The sequence below is a fragment of the Aquila chrysaetos genome, chromosome 3 (assembly GCF_900496995.4).
Source record: "Aquila chrysaetos chrysaetos chromosome 3, bAquChr1.4, whole genome shotgun sequence".
NCBI classification, from domain to species: Eukaryota; Metazoa; Chordata; class Aves; order Accipitriformes; family Accipitridae; genus Aquila; species Aquila chrysaetos.
Window position 1 is genome coordinate 10,704,828 of NC_044006.1, and position 24,343 is coordinate 10,729,170.

Consider the following 24,343-nt stretch of genomic DNA (forward strand, 5'->3'; position numbering starts at 1 on the left):
TTAGAACCCTGTGGTCAGGTTCTGTTTTTCCTCCTCTCCTCATGACAGCATCATGTTAAGGTAGTGAAGTGTCCCCTTTTACTTAGTATGTGTATGATACAATTTTTTGATAAAACTCTAGTGTGCTGAACTATGTCTTTGGAAGGTAAATAAACTATGTCTTAAAGCAGTGTACATGTGTATAAAAAGAGACCACTGAAACCCCATACTTCTATTACTTACACTTAATTTTCTCATGTATCTCTTCAGAATTTAGATTATCAAATGTTTGGAAAGTGAGATAACTGGATGGACCTACATGAGGACAACCCACTTATTTTTCTGGCCACCTACTTTCCTGTGTGGTCTATAATTCTGTGTCTGTTATTTAAGCTCTAAATCCCAGGTTTAAAGACGCAAAGGGTTTTTTTTTATCTCTGATTCCACAGTTTTTGTGTTATATGTGGTCCCCTTTCTCATACATCCCACTGTGTCATATCCATTGTCCTATCCTTTAAACAAACGAACTTAGCAACCATAGCTATTCTTATTTTCATAGTTGCTTTTTCTAGCAAAAAAGTAAACAAAAAAACCATAGCCTCTAGTTAAGAAAAGATGTCCACTTTGCTGTTGGTTTGTCATGTTATGGTTATGTACATGGTTATGTATTTAGTCAAGGAATTAAACAGAAAATTAGAAAATTATGTCCCACTAGCCACCTAGGTTGACAACAACTGCATAGGATTTAATATTTAGTCTGCTATTAAGTTTTGTTGTTTTGTTGTTCTTCTGTATAAAAAGCAAAATGAAATTAATGTCTTTTGCAGAGTTGTAGAAAGCAACCAGAGATCTGCTTGACTACACAGAAATAGCTAAGAATGACTCCTTTATTTTATGCTTCAGTTAAACAAGATAAGCTAATTCAGAATTTGAGTAAATTCAGAGAAGAAAAAAGATCCAGTCATTGTCTTGGGGTAAGTAAACACAGTTTAAAAATCAAAAGGCAAATACATTGGCTATATGATTTCCTTTTGTGTGTTAAAAGACCATCAAAGATTGGGATTTTTTAATTATTTATTTTTTATTATTTTATTGGACATTGTATGAATGCAGAATAGCACAGAGACTCCATCTAACAGAATTTAGGATCAAGTAGATAAGATAGATTCACTCTGGGGAAGAACGATACCCTGTAAGCAGTGCAATGGCATCGAAACACATTCATTGTGTTCTTTTGGGACTTTGGGATGGGGGAGGAGAGATAACTTAGGAAAGGATAAGCTGGGAAAAACAGAAGAGATGTGTACAGTAAAGCATTATAAAAGTCAGATTGGGGCAAACAGCCATTGGAATGACAGTGTCAGGCAAACTTGCAGGCATTTTTTGAACTGCCAGAGGTTCTTGCTTTGTGTTCTGCTTGACTTACAGGTTAGAATCTATAGGTGATTTCTCTGCAGTCCTCAGCTACAGTCACATGGCAAACAGTAAAGGAAGTATCACCTGGGTGTGACCAAAGTGAGGATGATCTTCCTTGATTTGTTCTGGGCCCAGGAATACTTGAGGGTGAGGGATTGAGGTGTTTGAGCCTGTTTTGCTGTCTGTCTGTTCTTAAGATACAGGTTTTACACGGCAAAGTACAAAAAGATTGGGGTTTCCAGTGTATATGTTTGTACAACATCCTCTTTATGCTAAGCGTTTTCCCTGTGCAGAATCTTCCTAAAGCTAATTGACTTCCAGTTTATGGGGCATAAAGGGTTCTACCTTAATTTGAGAAGAATAATGACAGATACGAAGTAAAACAAAGTGCAAGATACATATTTCAGATGTTTTCACTTATTCTTTACCTAAAAGCAAAACTTAAATACAACAGAACAAATGGCATTTAATGACAAGCAAAAAAAGATCCAGTAGCAACAAAATATATATAAAAAAAAAACCCAACCCAAACACCCCCCCCCCACACCAACATCTAGTTAAACAGTAGTAACTGAGATTAAAGTTATAAGAGCCTATTAATCATTGTCTGTTTGGGTATAAAGGAATCATCAGATGAGCTAAGAAGGGAGTTTTTCTGTCACACTATAATTTTTCATACCAAGAAGTAGTTTTGGACTTTCCTCTAAAGTATATTGTCCAGTCATTTTTACAGAAAGGACTCTAGATGAACGATTGATATGTTTCTGTATGGTATTTCTTGCTTTTCTTTTCTCTTCATAAACTACTACAAAGCAGGCTTCTATTTTGTAAGAATTAAAACTTGGGATTTAGTCTTTGCATAAGTTCCCAGTTTTACAAAAATGGAACTGTGCAAAAAGGGGATAACATTTGTAGCATCAAATGTACAATAGTGAATTCTGAAGATTCTGTGCTACAGTTTGAGAACAATCTGTGTCAATTTCTTGACATTCTACTATCTCTGAAAAAAAGAAAACTGTTAAGAACGTACAGGGTAGGTCATATAATTGGGACAGGGGAAGCAAAGCAAGTATGGATTTGTGCCTCTGCCCTATAATTCTCAATGGGAACCATACATCAAAAAACCTTTTACAATTAAACAGCAGTTGAAGTCATTTTACTATAGTATGTAATTGAATGATGATTGTAGAGCCTTAAGAAAGGCAGGAAAGGAACAGGTACTAGACTTTAGGTAGCATGTAAGAGTGAAAAGCTATCTTTCTGTTCTGTGAAAAACAAAAGTAGAAATCCAGTTCAATGGCTGCATCTGGTAATCAATTACTGGCTGTTATGTAATGATGTGCAATTTCTGTGGTGACTGATGCAGTTTTTATTTAGAATCTATTAAGCAAATAAATTTTCTACTTGCAGAGCAGGTGGAACAACTGCTGCATACATTAAAGTAGTAGTGCATTCTTAAGAGATCGTACATTGAATACAAGCTCCTACATCTCTATGGTTTTATGAAACCTTTTGTTTCATTCTGAGACTGGTTCCTCCTTTCAGGCTGAAAATCCGGTGGCAGTCTAGTATCACTTCTTTGTTTTGAAGGGTGTCTATTAGGTGATGAAGTGATTACAAACTAGTTTGTAAGACTGTATTTAGAAAATCAAAGGTAGTTAATTTTTTTGTCATGGCATGAAATATTTTCTAGAAGGGGGAGGTAGTGAATTAGAAGTAGAATGACTGGTTTGGGGCATGGTTATGTAGAAAACCCATATTATAGTTTTGATATAAAATTATTTTCTGATTTATTTTCTAGTAGTATATTGACTGTACAGTTAAAAATATGTAGTGTTGGAATGAGCTTTCAGGTAACAAGAAAAACACCATTCTTATTGGAGTTTCAGTAAAATCTTTCAGTCAAAAATTGCTATTTACAAATCCTGTAAAATGTAATCTTACTATTGTAGAGTAGCATGAAGATGTTTTTGGTGTCTAAATGCTTAAATTTCTCATTTTATGCTGAAAGCCTCTGTTTGTTAGTATTAGTTGGGCTGTTCTTTCTAAGGTATTTTAGAGGTCCACATAGCTGAACAAAAATGGAGTTTAAAAGGATTTTGCTATTTAATGTAGTAAGTAGATTCCTCAGATACTGTCGAATTCTTGTCTGAATAGAATCTACTTTTACATACATTAAAAAAAACCCCACAAACCTGTATGTTTGTTTATACTAGTTGTAAAACCCTGTTTTCATGTTTAGTGCATTTCATATATATCTGCTTGGCACTAAACCTGCATTGTATTACAGTATTTATGTTTACCTCATTTAAATGGTAATCGTTTAATCAACTGATATATGCAATATAAATCTTTAATCAACTATTTCCACATATATCTTCGTGCACTTACGTGTTGTTTCTATTGTAATGTGCATTTCCCTTTTGGAATGGAGTTGGTATCTCTGGAGCAGCTTTCAAGATCACCAACTGATTAAAATATTATATTAAAAAGTGTTATCTCAGAAATTACATTCTAGAAACTAGAAAATGTAAACACTTCTATTTAATATTATATTGTCAGAGCAATATGTGCTTTTTCTACAGCTTGGATAATGATAATAAATTAGTGACTTAGGTTTTCAGGCTTTTACATTTTTGGCCATCTCTGGGGCAGATTTAAGGGAAAATTTAAGCTAAACACTCTTAAAATGTTTCCAGAAAACACTTCACATATGCATTTTATTTTGTAAAAGTATTTATTATCATTGGTATGAGCCTATCCTCATCATAACCATTTCCCTTTCCTTCCTGATGGGTTAATAATGTACCAGTAAAACAAACAAACAAAAAGTTGCACTTTATACTTATTTTCCAAATTTTTAAATGACTGGCTAATAAAGGAAGAATAAGTATATCTTCAAATACAGTATGTACATCTGTACTAGAGGCAGGTTGAAAGTCTGGAGGAATTACCAGTATGATAGATGGAGACTGCACAACGATCCAATAATTGGTAGTAGTTTGTGAATAACTATTTTCCTCTATATGTTCCCCCCACTCTGCTGATAAAGTAAATTCTTTATTGTATTACGTTCTTTCTGAATAACTAAAAAGTGCCACCAAAACATAAATAAGAATGAAAGCACAGGTTAGAACTATTCTTTCACTTCATAGCTAGAAAAAAACACAAGTGTTCCAGGCTTACTTTAGCCGAACTTTAAGAAAGTTTTAGACTGCATTAGTAGACAAACAAAAATATATACTATTTTCAAATCATAGAAACATTCAGGCTGAAAGGGGCCTCAAAAAGTCTCTAGGCCAACCTCCTACTCAAAGCATGATTAAGTTGTTATGTTAGACCAGGTTGCTCATGACTTTATCCAGTCTGGTCTTTGAAAAACTCCACTGCAATCCAATCTACACAAAAAAAGAAGGTAAGCCAGCAATGATGTTCAGCCAGGCCTTTATAAATCTACTATAATGAGAACAATGAGCTGTGATCATTTATTAGTAGTCATACATGTTTACCTTTGCCAGACTGAAGGCTATGAAAGTCTGCGGGGCTTTCAACAGAGCAAAAAAATGTGTTACTTAAGACCTAAATCGGAACTTTGACAGCAAAATCTGTGTGTATCACAAATAAGCACCATGCAGCCTGGTTTGTGAAGCTGTGTTGTTACAACTCACAGCCAAGCTGATAGGGTTTCCAGAATTATTTAGACTGCTGAACTCTCTACTATCAGCATTATTTCCAAAGAAGCCCTTGTCCCATCTTGGTGCAGTATTATTTTTGTTGCCTACAGAGTGCATGCCTGTACGCTCCAGTGATAATAGCACTATGCAGAACCAACATAGGTTACCTGTTACAGAATGGACCTTGAAACTCAAGTCCTAGTTCTATCCCAGATCCCTCTCAAGCCCATGTCCTGGTTTTGGCTGGGATAGAGTTAATTTTCTTCTTAGTAGCTGGTATAGTGCTATGTTTCAGGTTCAGTATGAGAAGAATGTTGATAACACACTGATGTTTTCAGTTGTTGCTAAGTGATGTTTAGACTAAGTCAAGGATTTTTCAGCTTCTCATGCTGACAAGAAGGCTGGAGGGGCACAAGAAGTTGGGAGGGGACACAGCCAGGGCAGCTGACCCAAACTGGCCAAAGGGATATTCCATACCATGTGACATCCTGCCCAGTATAGAAACGAGGGGGAGTTGGCTTGTGGGGGGGATCTCTGCTCGGGGACTGACTGGGCATCTGTCGGCGAGTGGTGAGCAATTGCATTGTGCATCACTTGTTTTGTATGTTCCAATCCTTTTATTATTAGTATTATCATTTTAGTATTGTTATTACTATCATTATTAGTTTCTCTCTTTCTGTTCTGGTAAACTGTTATTATCTCAACCTGCAAGTTTTACTTTTTTTTCCCGATTCTCTCCCCAATCCCACTGGGGGCGGGGGGAGTGAGTGAGCAGCTGCGTGGTGCTTAGTTGCTGGCTGGGGTTAAACCACGACAGCCCATTAACTTTTAGTAACTGATATTGTCTAACTTTTTTGTTTTGGCTTGAAGGTAGCATATAGTTTAACTAAGGAGTGAAAAGGCTTGGTTTTTAAAGCCTTTTTCCTGCATCTTATGATTCACCAAGGAATCATGAAAGCAGAAATCAGCTGAAGAAACACTGGACAATTTCCAGAGCCTTTTGGATGTTTGCACTCAAAAAGAAGAAAGAATGCACATCCTTTTCTTCGACCCAGTGTTCCCTTCTGTTATATTCCAAGCTGGTCACTTAGCTCATAATGCTGAATTCACCTTGCAATTTACAGGGGGGAAAGTAATTTCTCCCTTCCATGTTTTAACCATTTATTAAATGGACAGAGCAATGCTTTTATAAAGTGTTTTATATAAAAAACAAGGTATTGATAGCTGCAAAGTAGTAACAGTAATACAAGAAAACAGACTAAAGAAAAATGAAATACGAGGCTGCAGTTGGAAAACCCTTTCCAGTTCCCTTCAATATTTCTGTCAACTTAACATTTCTATTAACTGTTATTGTTCACAACTTACTCAATAGACACAAGAAGGGCTTAGATATATTAATAATTTTTAATTTGCCTAGAAAAGATTTTATTGTCCTTGAAATACTATAATTTGCATGCATTGAAAAAACAGATTAATGTCCTGGGTGAAACTCTGGACTCACTGGAGATAATAGGGCCTGGATTTTACCCTAGGGTTTTATGTAATAAGCTATTGAAGTGACATTTAAATAGATGATCCTGCAATGCAAAGACTAATATTTAATTCATCCATTAATATGTTAAGTAGTCTGTCAGGGAAAAACTAATGATTAAAAATAATTGAAACTGAAAATAAACCTTTTTTTTTAAATTTGATGTTTCTTTATCTTTTATCTGGGGTGATAAACTCCCTTAATTTTTTTAGCATTCTAAGGATTGTTCTACCTAAGTCAATATTTCTAAATATACATTATACTTTCTTGGAAATTTGCTGAGCTAGTGTCTCTGTAGCAGTGTGTCAACATATTACACCAGTATTGCTTAGATGTGGAATCACCTAGCGGCAAGTCTCCTAAAATGGGATAAAACAATAAAAAAAATTTAATCCATTGTTGACCTTTATGACTCCTAAAAGTACAATAAGACACAAACTCTAGAAGGGAATTGAGAGGAGAATTTTTTTAAATCCTGGATTTATTGTCATGATTTACCACTATTTGTATTACAAATTGAAAGTTTATGTGAGACTATTGCAAACTGTGAGGCTGAGATCACACAAATGCAATTTGCCAATCGAGCCTGGGCAGCACGTATAATAATAATAGCTAAGTGCCAGATGCACAGAAACCCTGAAATCCTTCTTTCAGGAACTTTTTTTTTCCTTCTTTTTTTCTTTTTTTTTTTTTTTTCCTTGTAAGCTTTTATCCTATAACAGTGAATATTCATCACAGCTGTTGACCAATATTATATTCTGTATAAGCACCTGTTCTTACTCTCTGTAAATAATAGCATCATCTCTCTTCTGTGCAATGATTACACCAATTAAGCATTAAAGAAAAATTGAGAATTACTAAGTAGAAACTATAGAGATTTAATGTTGTTATAAATATAACTTGTATAACCTAAACCCACAAAAGCAAATATGGAAAAAATACCAAAAAATCTATGTTCTTCACTTTTCTGTCCAAAACCAGACCTCTTGCCACTGTAACAATATCAGAGAACAAGACTGAACAGTGTAAACTTAGCCTTATTTCTGTTCTGTTGCTTTCTTTTTTCGCCCAAAATCTATTACCAAATTAGCTTCTCTCAGCTTAATTGCTTACTCTCTCAAACAGCCAGTGAGGTATTAATGTTGGGAAGAAATGTTTCCTGATAGTGTGCATGTACAAAACAGTGAAAGATGTAGCCTATAGTATTTTAGTGGCTGGAATGATGTAAGATGCATGCTTGGGATCACAAGAGGAGAAATTATTGTATGTACTAAGTGACTTTATTTTATGCTTCTGTGATTTAGTGACATGTATATTTTAAATGTATTGATTAGTGGAGTATCATATAAGATGTGTTTATTGTGGCTTCCACTGTGTATATGTTAGAATATTGTAAGGAATTTTATAAAGGTTTTAGTCATGGAGAAATGCTCTGCATCTGCTTTGTCTTCCTTTCTTCCTTTACTTATGTTCATAAGATTAGTTTGTTCTGAAAATTATTGTTCTTTCCTGTTATATGGTAAACACATAAAACTATTTCATTAATGAGATTAAATAGTCATCAATAAAGGCATCTCTCTGTAAGAAGTAGTGTTGTATAGAAATTCACAGACCAGCTGTGGTAATTTAAGCCAGGTGAGATAGTAATGAATTCTGTAAATTTTTGTCTGTCTGCCTGGATATATTAATTCTGACTGTTCTGTATAGCCTGTGTGATAAAAGCATAGCATCTCTTCAGAGTGAGAAGCCACATGGGATATCCTAGGACATCTACAGTATTGCTAGATATCTCTGTAGCTGTCTGAATTATTCTGTTGACATAGGAAGATTTTGGGGGGAATGGGACTAAATAAAGTCCTTTGGCTTTTTATTTTCAAAACTGAGCAGCTCTCTAATGCTGCTGACAGGTGGAGAAGTTTATTTCTAAAGCACTACATCTTTCTGCTTAGAAAGGCTGATTAAAACTGTTTGTAGTACAGCTCTTTTCTATCAGTTTAGCTGACAAAACAGTATCATCATGCCATCCAGAGGAGGATCAATTTTATATTTTGTTTATATGCTCAATGTTATCAAGGTGAGGTGGCTTCCTCCCACCACCAGGGAAAAAAACCCAACCTTAAAAAGATGTCAAGAAAATCAGCCAGAGGTAAAGAAAAATGTTTGTGACTGGAAATTATCCCATTTCTAAGCTCAAGACACACTGCATGGCATTTTTAGGTAAATTAGATCTCTTAAGTCTATTGGGTTACTGCAGAGAACACAGATACTCTGAACTAAGCCATTATGTCCTTTTTTGATTAACTTGTAAAACTATAGCAGTGTGATTGTCATACCCTTTGAGAGAAATATTTTTTTTTCTATTTTCTAACATATATGGGAATATATTCAGTTCAGAATGAATGACATTCTGGTTGCAACTGCTAACTTTTAATGTAAATGAAAATGTAGATCCAAAAGCTCAGACACATCTGCCTGATTGTTAGTTACCTTTGTAGCAAAACTTCATTTAAATCTGACATATCATAGCTCAAAAAATCACGTGCTTTGTGCAAGCCTACTAATTCTGAATGTCATCCAGTGTTGACAGAACTTTGAAGAAATCTAGTCATAATTTGTGATTAAATTAGAGGTGTGTTTTGAGGGCCCATATGCCTTCCTTTTCTCCAGAAATTGTTGTCATGGGTATGTTGAGCACTTTTGAATGTATAATTATTGGGGTTATGTGAGTGTCCCCTGGTGGTGGTTGCTTTATGCATTCTAGTAGAGCAGTCCCAATTGCCTCAATATTTTCTGTCTGCTGCTGCACCATTCAAGAACCAGTTTGCTTCTAGCCTTTGTCTTTTTATCCATGTTTACTAAGATTTGTTTACATAGTACTGGGTATTTAACTGCAACTTATATGGCAAAAACATGTCTGGACTGAGATTTGGCAATTACTTCAAATGCTTTGCATTTGCTTGTTTGTCTTCCTAGAATTAAATTTACACATGAGCATTTGATGTGGGTAGAGGAAGACTATGCCCTAGCATAATAAGAGGTATGTGAGCTCTTCTTTTCCATCAAAGTGTAGGACACATTGTTCCATGGTTACCTCACTAAGAAAGCATCGAACGCTGCTGGCTAGGGTTCTTCTGGAGACCCAGAATGGTGACTGCTGATATGAGAACCACGCAGGTCAGTATAGGATGGCTTATCCATAGTCTTGGTGTTGACACTAACCAGTATATGGGTTTAAACACACTCTTTGATTGCTTCTCCTCAGGCTGCTACAGTGAGATATATTTATGTCCTTTGAGGAAAACTTATCCTCAGGCTTTTTTATGGTTATCAGGCAGATCAGTGACATCTCTCTGCTAAAATCTCGATGTGAAAATGAATATTGAATCCTATGGCAAAAACTGTTTTGGATACTCATCCTCATACTGCTAGGTATGAGTGATTATTTGCCAGCATTTTTTTCTGGTGTAATAACATAAAAAATGAACGCTAGGGGATGCTACACTTCTACCAAAGTTAGCGAACTATGTAAAGAAAAGGACAGCCAAATCTGTGAAATTATTACCACTCCTTTCCACAAAAAAACTAAGGGAAACAGTTTTTGGTCATTTGATGTAATAGAGGTATTTTATTGGAATGTATCCGAGTGAGTAGAAATGGATAATTTTTTTAATTCTTCACTAAGTGTCTGGGGAAAATGTCATTATGTATGTATAAAGAAGTTTATTTTTAAATACCTATCCTGTAGAAACATCCAAATTAAGGATCCCATTTCAATAGATTACATGCAAAAGCAGGTGAAGAACAGTTCAGATACACTATATACAAAGCTACAGAGATGTTTAGTCCAGGGGTCCAATCTTAAAAAACTGTCCTTTGACAACAAATGCAGAACAGCTTGCAGGTTTGAAATTAGTTACAGGACAAGACTGGTTGTTCTGCACTAGAACTAGTTTTTCCCTTAAATAATTTACATTGTTTTCAAGTGCTTATAAAAACTATACAAAATAGAAATATTTAAATGTTGGACAATTATGTAAACTTTCATCATATTTTAACATGAAGAACAAAATCATGTTAAAATTTATGTAGATGACTTTCAATTAAAAAAAAAAACACTAAGAACAAGCAGGAATGACAACCTTTACCTTTCAAAGAAGTTCCTATTTAGAAATTGCCTGTTACAGCATTTGCTTTCCAAATCTTTGAAATAGAAGCAATGTTAAAGAGAATTTTTAATTATTATACATGAGTTACATAGGACCAGTTTTATATTTTTAAATTATACAGACAGCTGCATTTCAAGTTTTCTGCTGATAGCCCTTCCTTATACAGCCATGCTGCTCAGTTCTTAAAAAGAGAGCATAGTATTTGTTCATCATACAGTCCCTTTGTTCTTTTCTGGGCTGTCAGAAAAAATGTCAGTATCATTTTTGGGGTGCAGTTTGTAATATTGGTGGTATTCTATGCTATCCATCCATCAAGATCTAAGTTTTCCTAAACAATTACATACACATGTAAACAAACACTAGCATTTGCTGCAAAAATACTGAGGTTTTTGTATTTTATGGTTTTGGTTTGGTTTTAGTATAGATTCTCACAGAGAAAAAAAGAACCATCCAAGTGCTAAAAGTTTCATTTTGCTCTTACCCAAATCTTACCCAGAATACTGTAGATGAGTGAGAAGTATTGAGAAGTCAAAACACAGAAGGTCCAGAGAACTGGTCAATATTTGTATGTAATTTTCTTTTTGTAGCAGTGACTTTGGGGAAAAAGCGGGATGTGCAGACAATTTGAACTGATCTAGCTGTTGAAAGGAGTAATATCCCTTCCTCCACTATTTGTGGCTGCAGAGTCTAACCCCACCATTGCATCTAGTTTTCTGCTAGTTGAGAAAATCGAACTGGCTCGCTGCAGGGTTCTACAAATAATAAATCCAGTGCAATGGAAGGAGTGGAAATATGTAGCTGGGAATGGGATTGGTAATAATAGTACCCCTTTCAGTGGCGATAAAGTTTTACAAATGTCGTGGTTTAACCCCAGCCAGCAACTAAGAACCACACAGCTGCTTGCTCCCTTCCCCCCCACCCAGTGGGATGGGGGACAGAATCAGAAAAAAAAACCCGTAAAACTCATGGTTTGAGATAAGAACAATTTAATAGAACAGAAAGGATGAAAATAATAATTATAATAATAGCAATAAAATAATAATGATAATGATAATAATAATAATAGAATATACAAAACAAGTGATGCACAATGCAATTGTTCACCACTTGCCAAACAATGCCCAGTTAGTCCCTGAGCAGCAATCCACACCTCCCAGGCCAAGTCCACCCCACCAGCCTTCTTGCTGGCTGGGTATGAGAAGCTGAAAAATCCTTGACTTGGTATACTTAGCAACAACTGAAAACTTCAGTGTTATCAACATTTTTCTCATACTAAATCCAAAACATAACACTATACCAGCTACTAGAAAGAAAATTAACTCTATCCCAGCTGCAACCAGGACAATATAAAACTTAACCATCTTGTTTAATTAAATTCTAAGGCCTTATTTAGGTACTGGACCCAAAACATATGGACAGTGTCTCTGGTTTGAAAAATTTGCACTTCAGAAAGCATATTCTTCATCTTTCTGAATTAGTGTTTATGTCAGGTTTACAAGCATGATACTGCAATAGTGGTCAAGGAGTTGATAATCTGTATCCACATTAGATTATTTTGGTGGTGTGAGTTGCAAGCATCTCTTTTGTCAGGCTTTATTTAGGTCATAAAAATTTTATTGATTTGCATCCTAAAGTTAGAATTGTGGTATAGTTTTTCCTTTTGTATTTTAAGTATTTTTCTGCCATCATATAAAGATGAAGAAAAATGCTCTGTAAGTCAGAATTACAACAACTAGGAAATCTTTTTTTTTTCCTGAATCATGATTTCTTCTGTGTTAAAATATTTGTATAGTGCTAATGACCAGGATTGGTTGTTTTCCCCAAACTTTCTCATATCCCTTGAAAGAACAAGCAGTTATCTGAATGCACAGAAGAGATTAAAAATGTGCAAATTGCAGGACTGGAATCTGAATGATTTCAAGAGACATAAATGCTGAGAGATTGAAAGACAGTAAAATAAGGGTTGCAGTACTGATTTTATCCTCTACCTGTGAATGGATGTTGCATAGAGTTGCTTAAGAAATATTTGCAGAATTCTTTTTCCTTTTCTGCGAATTACCTTGGTATTTCCTGAATTACTAATGACACTCTAAAATCCAGAGTAACATCACAACTTGTTTTCAGTATGCATTCTAGTGTCTGGAATGTTACATTCCAACATATCTTTAAAAGCCAGGATTAAGAAAGACTATTATACAAGAAGTCAGAATAATGCTTTATAAAAGGGTAGATTGACAATTGTGCTTGAGTTCTTTTTGGACCTATAGTAGCTTCAATGCAGAAATGTATTTATTTCCCCTATACTTTTGTTCTGTTGCTCCTTATGTTGTTGAAATGTTGCATACATCTTCACTTTTGAATCCCCTAAATTCTGACATCTGTCCACTCCAATGTCATACAAGGTTATTGTGGCTTTAAAAAAAAGTATTGAAGTTCATTTAATAAAAAAGCTTGCAGACTAGTCACATAATTAAGACTTATTTGTGTACCTAATTAACACACACTTGGATTTTATTATGTTATTGGCAAGTAGAATAAATACAGCATGACTTCTTCTGCCCTTTCAGAATTATGGTTTTTGGTGTGGGTATAGATTTCTTTACAGTAAGCCTCCCTTTTGGAAAAAACTTTACAGTGGTATTAGGTCAGGAGTGTCCTCATTTCTGTGACCTGATTAGGAAGGCTTAGTAAACATGATCTGTAAGGCCAATAGTGCATGAAAAATAATAATCTGTAAAGATGCTAAAATGAATTCAACAGTTTATGCAGATGTTAATGAGTGACATGTGTGCTAATTATGGGCAAGTCTTTCACCTGGCTTCAGAAGACAAAGCCACAGCTGGAAAACGTGTTTCTTCTTTTCAGAGACATGGTTATATTTCAAAGGCTTTCTTTATCCTGCCCTTTCATAAGGTTGAAGAGACAAGGACAGATCTACAGTGTCATTTGGGCATGAAGAAAACATAGTTAATAACACAAATTCTGGTGGAAATATGGATGCAGTGCTTGATCACGTGGTTTCAGAAAAATTTCTTTTAGTGGTGGTAGTGATTGTTTAAATTATCTCGAGCTGCTCACTGTTGCTTTCTCAGTCATGCCACTACAATTGTTACGGCAGCAGTGTTGTGAACTATTGTGAATTGGTGCTTTTCCCAGGTTAAAGTTAACACAGTAAATATTTGATTCACTGATCCTTTCTCCATGTAACCACACAGACAGTTCTGCTAGAAGTGTGACTGAGCTGACTGCTGTGGCTGGAAGGAATGGTGAGATGCTTAACCTAGTATGCCTGATCAAAAAAAAAAAAAAAAAAAAAAAAAAAAAAAATTAAAAAAAAAAAGGAAGTTGGTGAAACTATGGGTTAAGCCTTCATGAAAGGGATTGTACTGCACATTTGTGGTGGAAAAAGAAAGAAGGACTTTTTGCTGGTGAGAGGCAAATCACAAAAATGAGATGAATATAGCAATTGGAATAGCAGATAGGAAGGAGAAAGGTGTGAATATGCAGAGCCTTAAAACTGAAGCCAAACTGCAAATTTAGTGTGTGAAGGTGCAGGAAAGAGATTAAAAGTGAGAGTGATGTAGTCTAAATCTTCTGTGGGTTGTGATAAGATATAAGCCTAGGAGACAGGAAAAAATCACTGTAATAACAGTATTTTTGTAAATCCGTCACTTTACATATTTGGTATGAGCTTTAGCTGGCGGAGCCTTCTGTGAGATAATCAGCTTTTATCAGAAAAAAAAACATCCCAAACCAACAAAAAAAGTCGTATCATTACTGCTAACCAAGTGATTCCTGAATGTGAAAAAATCTGAAGAGAAAAAGAAACTATAGTAATAGGACTAGAGTTTAGCATTATCCAGACCTGGTCCTAAATAATTCTTCCCTAAGAGTAGTGAATTTCTATTTTCTTGGGAAGGACCTTGATGTCAGAATAAGTGCTATATGCAGGATGGCTCTCGCTTAAGCATTAGAATCCTTTGGTGAAACACAGACTTCTTTCAGGATTTTGTACTTAGTTTTCATGCAGGGTGTCTACATTCCCATAGGCACAGATCTTGCATGTGCAGTGAGTTGGACTAATTACCATGTTATCACAGCATAGGCATGATAAATCCACTTGTTACACATGCAGTTCAACTGCATGGTGGACATGCTTCAGGTCTGACATGCAGTATATCTGCATATGTCTCACAGCCGCTTTCCAGGTAACTGAAAAAATATTGGGCTGCATATGAAATACGAAACAAATTGTATCTGTTAGGCTTTTAATATAGAGCATATAATTTAAATATATAATAATGAAAATCCTGTTTTATACAGGATATCCAACAGCCCAGCTCTTAGCTGTTAAATTTTGGAGAGACTGGTTCAAACTGGGCATCAAAGGGATGAAATAGATGGGCTTATGCCTTTGGATAACATAGCCTATAGCACCTCTTTTAAAAAGCTACAGCTGCTAAAGGAAAGGTCTCAAGGGTGCTTTTTTTTCCTTTTTTTTTCCCAGGTATTTTTGGCAGATGATTGAACAGGAATGGAGATTTCCTTTAGAAGGAAATGTACATGAGGCAGTTGCACAGCATACTAAAAATGGCTGTCAACAGAAACTCTCATAATGCACCAGATATTCAGTGTATATTACAAACAAAATCAGCTTTTTAATCTGCAAACAATGAGTGACCATTGTGATCCAGAACAAGTAACGTAAACCAAAAGTATTCAAAAATATTACCCAGGACAAATGCATGCATGCATCTGGCCACAAGGCCTTTTAAGCTTATGGGCAAATCAGCTACCTATTTGGCAAAAAAATATTCTCCAGTAGTTTCTGATAATTTACAAAATTACCAACCTTCTTAGGCAGGTCACTAATTGTAGCATCCAGGCTACTTTTAAAAATTTGGGAACTGCCCTTATAGACATTTATTGGTGGCTTCTGTATCAGATGGCAGTCTTATCTTCTGGTCTTTAAGCAGTTACTAATGCTTTGGCAGATTCAGGGTAAAGGGGAAAAGGTGGAAAAACCTCTTAAAAGGAAAGACACTGAATTACAATTGTTCATGTTCTTATTCTAGAAATTAGGGTTGTCAGTCAATGACTTGGAAATCCAGGACCAAGCTACAAGCCCTTAATGCAACTTCTTTCCCCTGGGTTTTTTTGTTTGTTTGGGGGTTTGGTTTTTATTATTATTATTATTATCATCATCATCATCCTCCTCCTCCTCCCCCTTGGAAAATATGACATTCCCCCTTTCCTTTTGTGTACCTGTTCAAAATGTTATTTTTAAAGCTCCATCTTTTGTCCATCACCTACTGTTTCCTCTCTGTCAGTGATGATTCATCCCCTATAGAGCTACATATCAAACCCCCTGTTTCTGTCAGACAGACAAATCTCTTCCTTACTGGTATTTTTTTAATTTTGAGGCTTTCAGTATATATTAAGTAGTATAGTCCCTTACAACACTGTGGGGCTTGATATGCATGCTTTCTGGAGATTCTGCACAGCGGGCAGAATTCTTTGCAAAGAACTCTAAATATAGTATGTTGCACTTCTAACACTGTTGTCTTTTAATTTTCTATTGACTGAATTTGTGCTTTCCATCTTTCCTTTGGTTTCTCGTTAGCCTTTTTTTTTCCCTGCCTCACAGCCCTGTTTTCCCTTTAATATCTCCAAAGCACTGAAAAGGACAAACATTAGCTAATCTAATCTCCCCGCCCCGCTTCTGCTTTAACAAAGCTTTTAGCTTCCCCTGTCTCTCTTCTTTGTTTTCTTTACGTTTCTTTCCCTTCCCCCTCCAATAAATTCACCACTCCTATTTGAAAGAATTGGTCAAGCTGCAGTAGGACATGCAATCATTGTGACTTAACAGACAAAATCTGAATTTTCCAGATGTACCTGTGTGTCGTTACATGAGACTTGTACCTCCTGTTGCAAAATATGTGTATGGACAAGGAAATAAGGAGAAAGATATTTCAAGCTTTCCCTTTCTGATTCCTGACAGAATTCTTTTGTCTATTTTAGCAGAGTAGCCTAGTGGCTAAACACAAATGCTGTATTCTGTCTGATATAGTTTCTAGGTTTTTGTTCTTGCTAATGACTGAAGGTTGGTAAATTTTTCTATTGCATTTGGGCCACCATTTCCTTGAATCAAAAGGATAGGACCTTAGGCCTTTTCTAAGGCTGCTTCTGCTTCTGTCTATCTGCTGCATGCTGATCCTCTCTGATAGGTCCAAGTGTGTCAGTCTGGCAGTGTTCCCAGTCACCATCAGCATTACTGCATTCCCAGAGTCGGGTCTTGGTTTGCACAAAGCATTGACATATTCAGTGTATTTAGTTTTGCTCCCTTGCTGTACTTCATAGGGATTAGGATTTTTTTTTTTTAATAGACTAATATTAGAGTAGAGCAGTCAATCAATGAGCATAAATGTTAATGGCTGACAATCCTCACGTTTACTGCTTGGAGGAATAAAAATTTGGATGTTTCTGTGTTGGGTGGTGATATCTCTGAGTGGCATAGGCCTTTAGGTATGCAATTAAAAAGAAACCTACATTGAATAGTTTGAACTGTTAAAACTGATGCAAGTATGCTCTTGAATGTCATGCATTTCCAGGGTGTTCTTGCTGCTGTAGTGGGCTGTATGATTCCCTTTATAGCAGCACTCTCTCTAGTTTCTGCTACATTCCTAAAACAGAACAAACTGCCAGTGTAATCCACGAGCCTTCCTGCTCCCTGCCCTGAAAAACATTGCCAAAGCTAAAAAGGGAAAATGCTTCCAGCAGGGACTCCAGAATTACTTATGAGAATTTATACTCTGGGCTGTTAATCCGCTGTTGCAGCCTAACACGCAAGAACAGAAAAAATGTAAGCGCGGTGATAGGATGGTTTGGCAGTTTTCCTGTGACAATGATATCTCAAGAAATAATCTGCAGTATGGGACAATGCAGAGTAGGATTATTAATTTTACTGAGTTACATAGTTATGCGTCATGTCGGCTCTCAAGCAAAGAGGTTTGTGTGGTAAAGTAGTTATATCATGAAAGCTGCTGGTTGGAGCTAAGGGAGGGCATTAGTTTTATTTGTGGTGATTGCTTCTGAGACTGTTAGCACTCGAGTAAATGTAGAGCAAAATGCATATTCTGTTTGCAGCTGGCCTTGATTTATGGGAGAGGGTTTTCTATAACCTGTTTTGCACAATCCCAGATCTTGCATGCTGTATTGGAAGAATGTTTATTTTGCTTCAGTTATTTTAGCTCATTATTTAATAATGATTTTTTTAATCTTAAACCTCTCCCTCTACAACTCCTTTTTTTTAAATAAATAATCCTTCGATAATATGCAATATCCTTCAGAATCACCTTTTCATCTAATTTGTTGATGGCTGTAGAATGATAATGTCGTGCTACCTAATACAGATGCAAAATCTTGAACAAAAATGTAAAAGCTTGTTGGGGCCTTTCTAAAGGTTTGACCTTTAAAATCCTCATCTGGAGTTAAGACTTTCTTCCTTCCTGGCATAGCGATAAATCCTCCCACTTTCACTGCATTAGGAAAGGGAACCGAATCACATTTTTGAATCAAATGCTTAGGAATTGGCCCAAGATCAAACTGGTTGCTTACATGCCGTTTTCTCATTTTGTTTCATTTGCAGAATTTTAGTGGAAGATAAAAGGTAAAGCAAAAACGTCTGAAAAGCTATATTAATGTTTTTGTGAAAGCAGGCAGATAACTTGCCACGTAGAGAAATCCACATCTTTTTAGGGCCTGTATTGTAGCTTAAAAAGTACCAAGTCCTACAGGGTTAATAGACAGGAAACTGCAGCTGCAGCCGACTAATACGGAAGTCAGATTTTTGTGTAACAGACAGCCTGAGCAGGCCGAAAGGTGGGGGCCGGGGGGAGAGAGGGGGCGGAGAGTACAGTATCTGGTGTGATACTGATATTTTTGGTTGTGCTCTGCAGCATTTTTGTAAACAGGGAGGGCATGCACTGAATGGCAGTAACCCTCTGTGATAATGCAATTTCAATTGTATGATGTTTTTTGTGGAAATGAGACATTAAGTTTTTCCTATGTAAGGCTCGGCTTATCATAGCACCTAAAGAAATCACACTGTCGGTATATGGTTGCTACGGTAGGTGTTAATATATTTAAATTCTGGAATAGGAGAATTCTCTCTGAATTTTCAGTTACTAATTTCAGTCCCTCCTGTGCATGCTCACTTTTGGTATGTTTTGCTCTCTTTCTGTGGCCTTGCTCTCTCCGTGCAACACGTTGCAGAACACCAGCAAAGTGAATTTAGCTTTTTGTTTATAAAGAACAGCTTTTGTGACCCGGGTGAACTCTTCCTCCTTCAGGTTTAAAATAGCCAAATGCCTTCAGTAATGGCATGTTGAGATACATTTGCTCAGGCAGGCGGTTTGCGAACGCTTCCCTCTGCTTGAAAATCTGTGTATTTTATACGGGGAGTGCACATTTGGGGTTTCTTTTCAAGTTTCTTTTGCTGAAACGGGCCTAGCTTAGCCTGTCTTCTCTATGCACAGGATGGCTCCTGCTTGCCAGAGCTGCACAAAGATAATCGCTCAGGAAGTGTTTCAGCCAATCCCCTGAAGCTTTACATTCAGATTTACCGAAGTAGCCAATCCGGGATTAGCTTTTATTAGGAAGACAGATCATCAAGCTGAAGTGCCAAGCCCTTTCTGCCTGAGTACTGAGAGCCTGTCCTCCATGTTTTATAAGTATTGACATAACACTGTGTTAACAATGCATCCACAGAGGTAAGCCTTACTTTTTACATTTTTTTTTCTCTAAGACCTATGAGTTGTGGGTTGAGAGTGTGATTCTCTGTGATTTGTTGTGCAAAACTCACACCACAGCACTTTATTAAGTTGGAACTGTTTAAATTTGCTTTCTTGGGTCACATGGTTAGTAGCCATTAGCCACAGCTTTATTTTGCAGACTGGCAAAACCTTGGCATACCTACTTATTCACAGGAGGATGGTGTTTTTAGAGTTTATCAAGATCCTGGTATTCCAAAGAAGCTTTCTCTCTCTGAGCAGTTTGCCAGCACTATTGTCTGTTGTGTCACATGCCTGCTGAAGAGAAAATGGAAGCTAGGGAGCAGATGCATTTAACTGCCCTACAGGGAGTCAAGCAGGGATAATGGCAGACAGAAGAACAGGCAAGTTTACCTTTCTAAACAGTGAATGGAATAGCTAAGATAAGTTATCTCTGAGAAAATATGGGATTTTTAAAAACCTGGACATCAGCAAAAAGTGCTAATGGCAGATTGTAGATATTGGGCCTAGGTGGTGGTGTGCTGTTGCATCATGTTTTTTATGCAGCTTATCTTAATTTAAAATGATTATTGAACCTTTTTTCTTGCAGGAGTAATTAATACAACGTGTTTGTCTTTCTGAGGGACAATGTATGGTTAATATTTTGTTCCTTTAAAAGGGAGTTTTTATGCTGCAGATTTTGGAAATGGGTTGCTGCTCAATAAAATGCAGCAGTACATCTGTTTACAAATCTTATTCTTTATGGAAAATGTTTTTGAACTGTTAGCTTTCTCGTTTTACATAGTTAAAATAAATTAATGTACCTTATATCTATGCCTTTTTGTTTTACACTGTATCAGCCACAGTTCTGTGTTGTGGACTCCAGAGGATATAAAATCATGTGTGGTTCATGACAGTAGTACATGTTGTTCGTTCTTGGTTTTTTTCCTTTTTTTTAAAAAAGAAAAAAAACCCAACTTTTGGTTTAATGCTACGTAATTATTTCAAGAAATTCCTTTTTGATCAATTCCCAAATCTGCCAGCCTGTTGTATCTTCTTAACTGGAAAAATGAGATGGGTGCTTGAACAGTTGGTAAGTAAGCAGCATGCTACTCTCTGAACATTTTTAATAGTTTTCCAAACATTTTGTTTTTACTGGGTCAGTTAGTCCAGCAGATGAAGTAATGTTAGTGGTTAGTCATATAAAAAGTCAGATTTGCTTAGCATCCATTTTAAGGGACTTGTACGTGTAAACTGTTACAATTTGAATGCACTATTTCTTTGATAATTTGCCTCTAAAGTTTGAAGCTTATACTTGCTTTTTACCTCAGGCCAGTGAAAAATATTCTACTTGCTGTTTGTTCATATATCATTAATTACCGTGTTTGTACGGTAAAGCACATTTTCGTTGTTCCTTAGGCTTTCGAGGTGTGATGAAAGTGCTAGTACTCAGCAGTGAAGTGACCTTAGGAAGTAAAGTAAATAATGCTTAATGAGCATATGTTTCTGATACTATACAAAGTATAATCTCAAACTTGCTTGATTTATAACTAATTTAGAACATTTTGTGCCCTTTAGTAAGATTTTAATTGTAGCACTTGCATGCTTGTTTTAACAAGCTGTTTTTCAGTGATCACCAGTATTGTTACAAAAGCAGAAGGATGCTCTTTTGTGCTTTTAATATAATTTTTGCACTTGTTTTAACAGTCCACACGCATTAATGACTTTAGGAAAGAACTTAGAGCTAAGCTAGCTTTGCAAATAACTGCACCGAGGCACAGTTACATGCTAACTTTTGTAGAAGGTTGCCATGTATTTGATAACATTCTATAACAGCAATTTACCTCTGGTTACTTGTTTGCCAGTATGAGTATCTTTCTTTGAATATCTCACTTTGCTTAACAGCTCCCCCCCCTCCCGCTCCAAGGATTAGATTATAAGAATGTCTAGTTCAGTTTGCAACCTGAAACACTGCTGGGTTGTACCACTGAGTTTCATGTGATAGCATTTTTGTATGCAATTTTAATGCATTTTTCAGCATACATCAAAGTGCTAACGCAGCTAAGAAGTTATTCTGGTTTCTGTTCTTCAGCTCCTAAAAACAGAAATTACATTTGGACGTAATTTTCCTAGCAGTAGTTTATACACATTAGCAGTTTACTTTCAGTCTTAAATAGTGCACAACATAATATTTGTTTAATATGAGGAAGCAGGAGTAAGTGATCTGCAATCAGAAAGCTTGTATTAAAATGGCTCCCACAGGTTTTGTTAAACTAGGATCTGTTTCAAATCTGCACCTCCAGACACACTGCTGACAGTGAGGCATATTTGTATAAGCTGCCCTTGTGCATGTAATGAAACATAGCATCGTGAGTCTGTTAAAGTTCACTATTTTTAATCATTCAAATATAATTCTTTTATAGTTCACAAAAAATAAATGTCTGCATTGCAGCAAGATGTCTGAGGCAAGGTAGAGACAGCAGTGTTGTTTTACAGATCAGCCCAATCGCGCTGCTCCATGGAGTACTTGAGCCAATAGAAACAGAGAGTAGGTTAAAGATTGACAATTGCAGTGGCAAGACTGAGAAAGGCCTTCTGGAAATTTCTACCATCTTTGTTCCATCTAAGTAAAGCAAATTCAGCCAAGCTGAAGAATTTCATATGTTTTTGGTGCTTTGTCAAGGTATGATGTTATCACTCACTTTCATAGATTGCATAATAAGAAGCACTCTGTGCCGTTTTTTCTACTGTTCAGGACAGATGGAATGTGGGGTTTTGTTTAAGTGATAGACGTGGGGAAGAAGCATGTATTCTTTCTACCCAAGATTTTACAGGACTGGATCTTGTTAATATCACAATTAGACAGGACATGTATGAAGTAATGTAGCTGAGGTTTATTCAGCTTGTAGCAAATGGCCATTATTCTAATGTAAATAGCAGTTAATCGTATAATTGCACTTTAAGATTTCTGGCTACTAAAGAGTAATTGGAATTGCCCAGGATGAATATGATTAACCATTATTATTTAGTGCCAACATCCAGTTACTTTTGTAATTAGCTGGGCAAAGAATGCAGTGGGGGAAAAACAAAGGAGGGATCTGGATTATAAATTATGTTGAAAACAGTAGCTTTTTAAAAGCTACATGCCTTTTTCATTCTTTGCAGGCAAACTGTTTTAGTTGGAAGCTAAATAGTGCTAGGGAAAAACTGAGTGATTTCTTTAAACAAATGACACTACTTAACATACTGAGAATGAAAAAAATGCAGAGTATAAACCACTCCAAATGTAACATTTCCCCCCTCACATCAGGCAGGAGTATTGAAATGTAGGGGAAAACCTACATTGCTACTAAGGAAGCATGTAATAAAAAGAACTTCATGCTCAAAAATCATAAATAGGAAGATTACGTTACAGATTTAGCCCTTTATATCAGTATCCACAAACTTCGATTGGCTTGTCTTCCTGAGCTGTCTTCCATTTTGTGATATCACTTTTGCTTGGGGTTTTTTGTTTGGTTTTGGGGTTTTTTTTTTGCTTTGTTTTCAAGTGTATTGGCCATGTAGATCCAGTAGCTGAAAAGTGATAGGTCATGGTCAGTCTTCTGTAGGAATGGTGCCACTACAGCATAATTGGTTAAAGGGTGATAAATCTCAGTAAAAGCGCTCTTCTTCTTTGTCTGGAATTCAGGGTATTAATTTGAATATCCTAAATATCTTGGAAGTTGAACATAATCTTTTCCCATGTAGAATGTAGCAGACAACAGTTTTCAAGTTTTGTTACTTGTGGATCCCAAATATTTTTCCCATGGGCACATGAATCCCATTATAGTGAATTTAAACCTGTTGGACTAGGTTTGATTTACTTAGTTATTGTCTGCAAACCCCTTAGTAGTAGTACCCTGGCTTTGAGGAGTCTGCAAACCAGAGACTGAAAACTGTCATAGTAGGCCATCAAGCTTGGCCCTTTAAATTGTATTTTAAAAGTATTTAAAATATATTTATTAATAAACATGTCTTGTATTCATGGGTTAAAGTCTAATTTAGAAATAGCTACATAGGAACTGAGTTTTATTTATTTGATAGCAGTTGTCTGTCATTCTTATGTTAACCCTTTATTACCAATTGTCATAGCATCTGTGTTTCATACTGTGAGATTAAAACCATGCTGTAGCAGGATGTTAACATCCTTAATTTAGCCAGTATAAACCTTTACTTTCAAACATGATTGTTCTCAAAGTATGTTTTTAGCATCTGAAATCTTTAGCTCTTCTGGTTGCCTTGCTTGGGCCTCAGCTCTATAGTTTATAGTCTTAAAGAAGACAGTATGACACGAAGGATCGCCCTCCCTACCCTGATTTTCTCTTTTGTGGAGCTATTTTGAAAGCACACTGAATAAGAATAAGGTTTTAAAAAGAACCTAAATGTTCTTTAAATTAAAGATGTATATATTTACTTTGTTTGTTATCAGAGGTAACTAGCTTAAACATTGCTGTATGTAGATATCTGAACAAGCATTTTGTGTATGTTAATTCCTTAATACATATTGAGCATTTTGCAGGGAGTTCTGCAAAAGGAAACATAAAATATGAGGTGCTCAAACTGGAGAGTGAATCTAAAATTGAGTGATTTCCTTAGTAACCTGTGACTTCACAAAACTCCCTATCTTGTGCCTTTTTAGTTAAACATTTGTATGTCAGGTGTTCTTTTATCATACTTTACCACTTATGATATTTAGATGCTTGCTTCGAATATAGCACTGCTGTTTAAACAGGAGATACTGTTATTGAATAAACTGCTACCATTTTA

The 24,343-nt window shown here is 36.0% G+C and overlaps 1 protein-coding gene across 9 annotated transcripts in view; it reads left to right on the forward strand.

The window, feature by feature from the left end:
* The first annotated feature begins 19,311 nt into the window (after positions 1 to 19,311).
* ZMYND8 (zinc finger MYND-type containing 8) overlaps positions 19,312 to 24,343 on the forward strand; it is a 61,184-nt gene continuing 56,152 nt past the window's right edge. For 2 of the 9 annotated variants that reach the window (XM_030008369.2, XM_030008374.2), the window contains exon 1: positions 19,319 to 19,537. In XM_030008369.2, the coding sequence (XP_029864229.1) occupies positions 19,524 to 19,537 (14 nt within the window). In that variant the 5' untranslated portion in view covers positions 19,319 to 19,523. Of the gene's footprint in view, positions 19,538 to 19,814; positions 19,942 to 20,606; positions 20,631 to 22,099; positions 22,221 to 24,343 lie in introns of those variants that run through there. The other 7 variants (XR_005931990.1, XM_030008376.2, XM_030008368.2 and 4 more) reach the window with 6 other exon arrangements.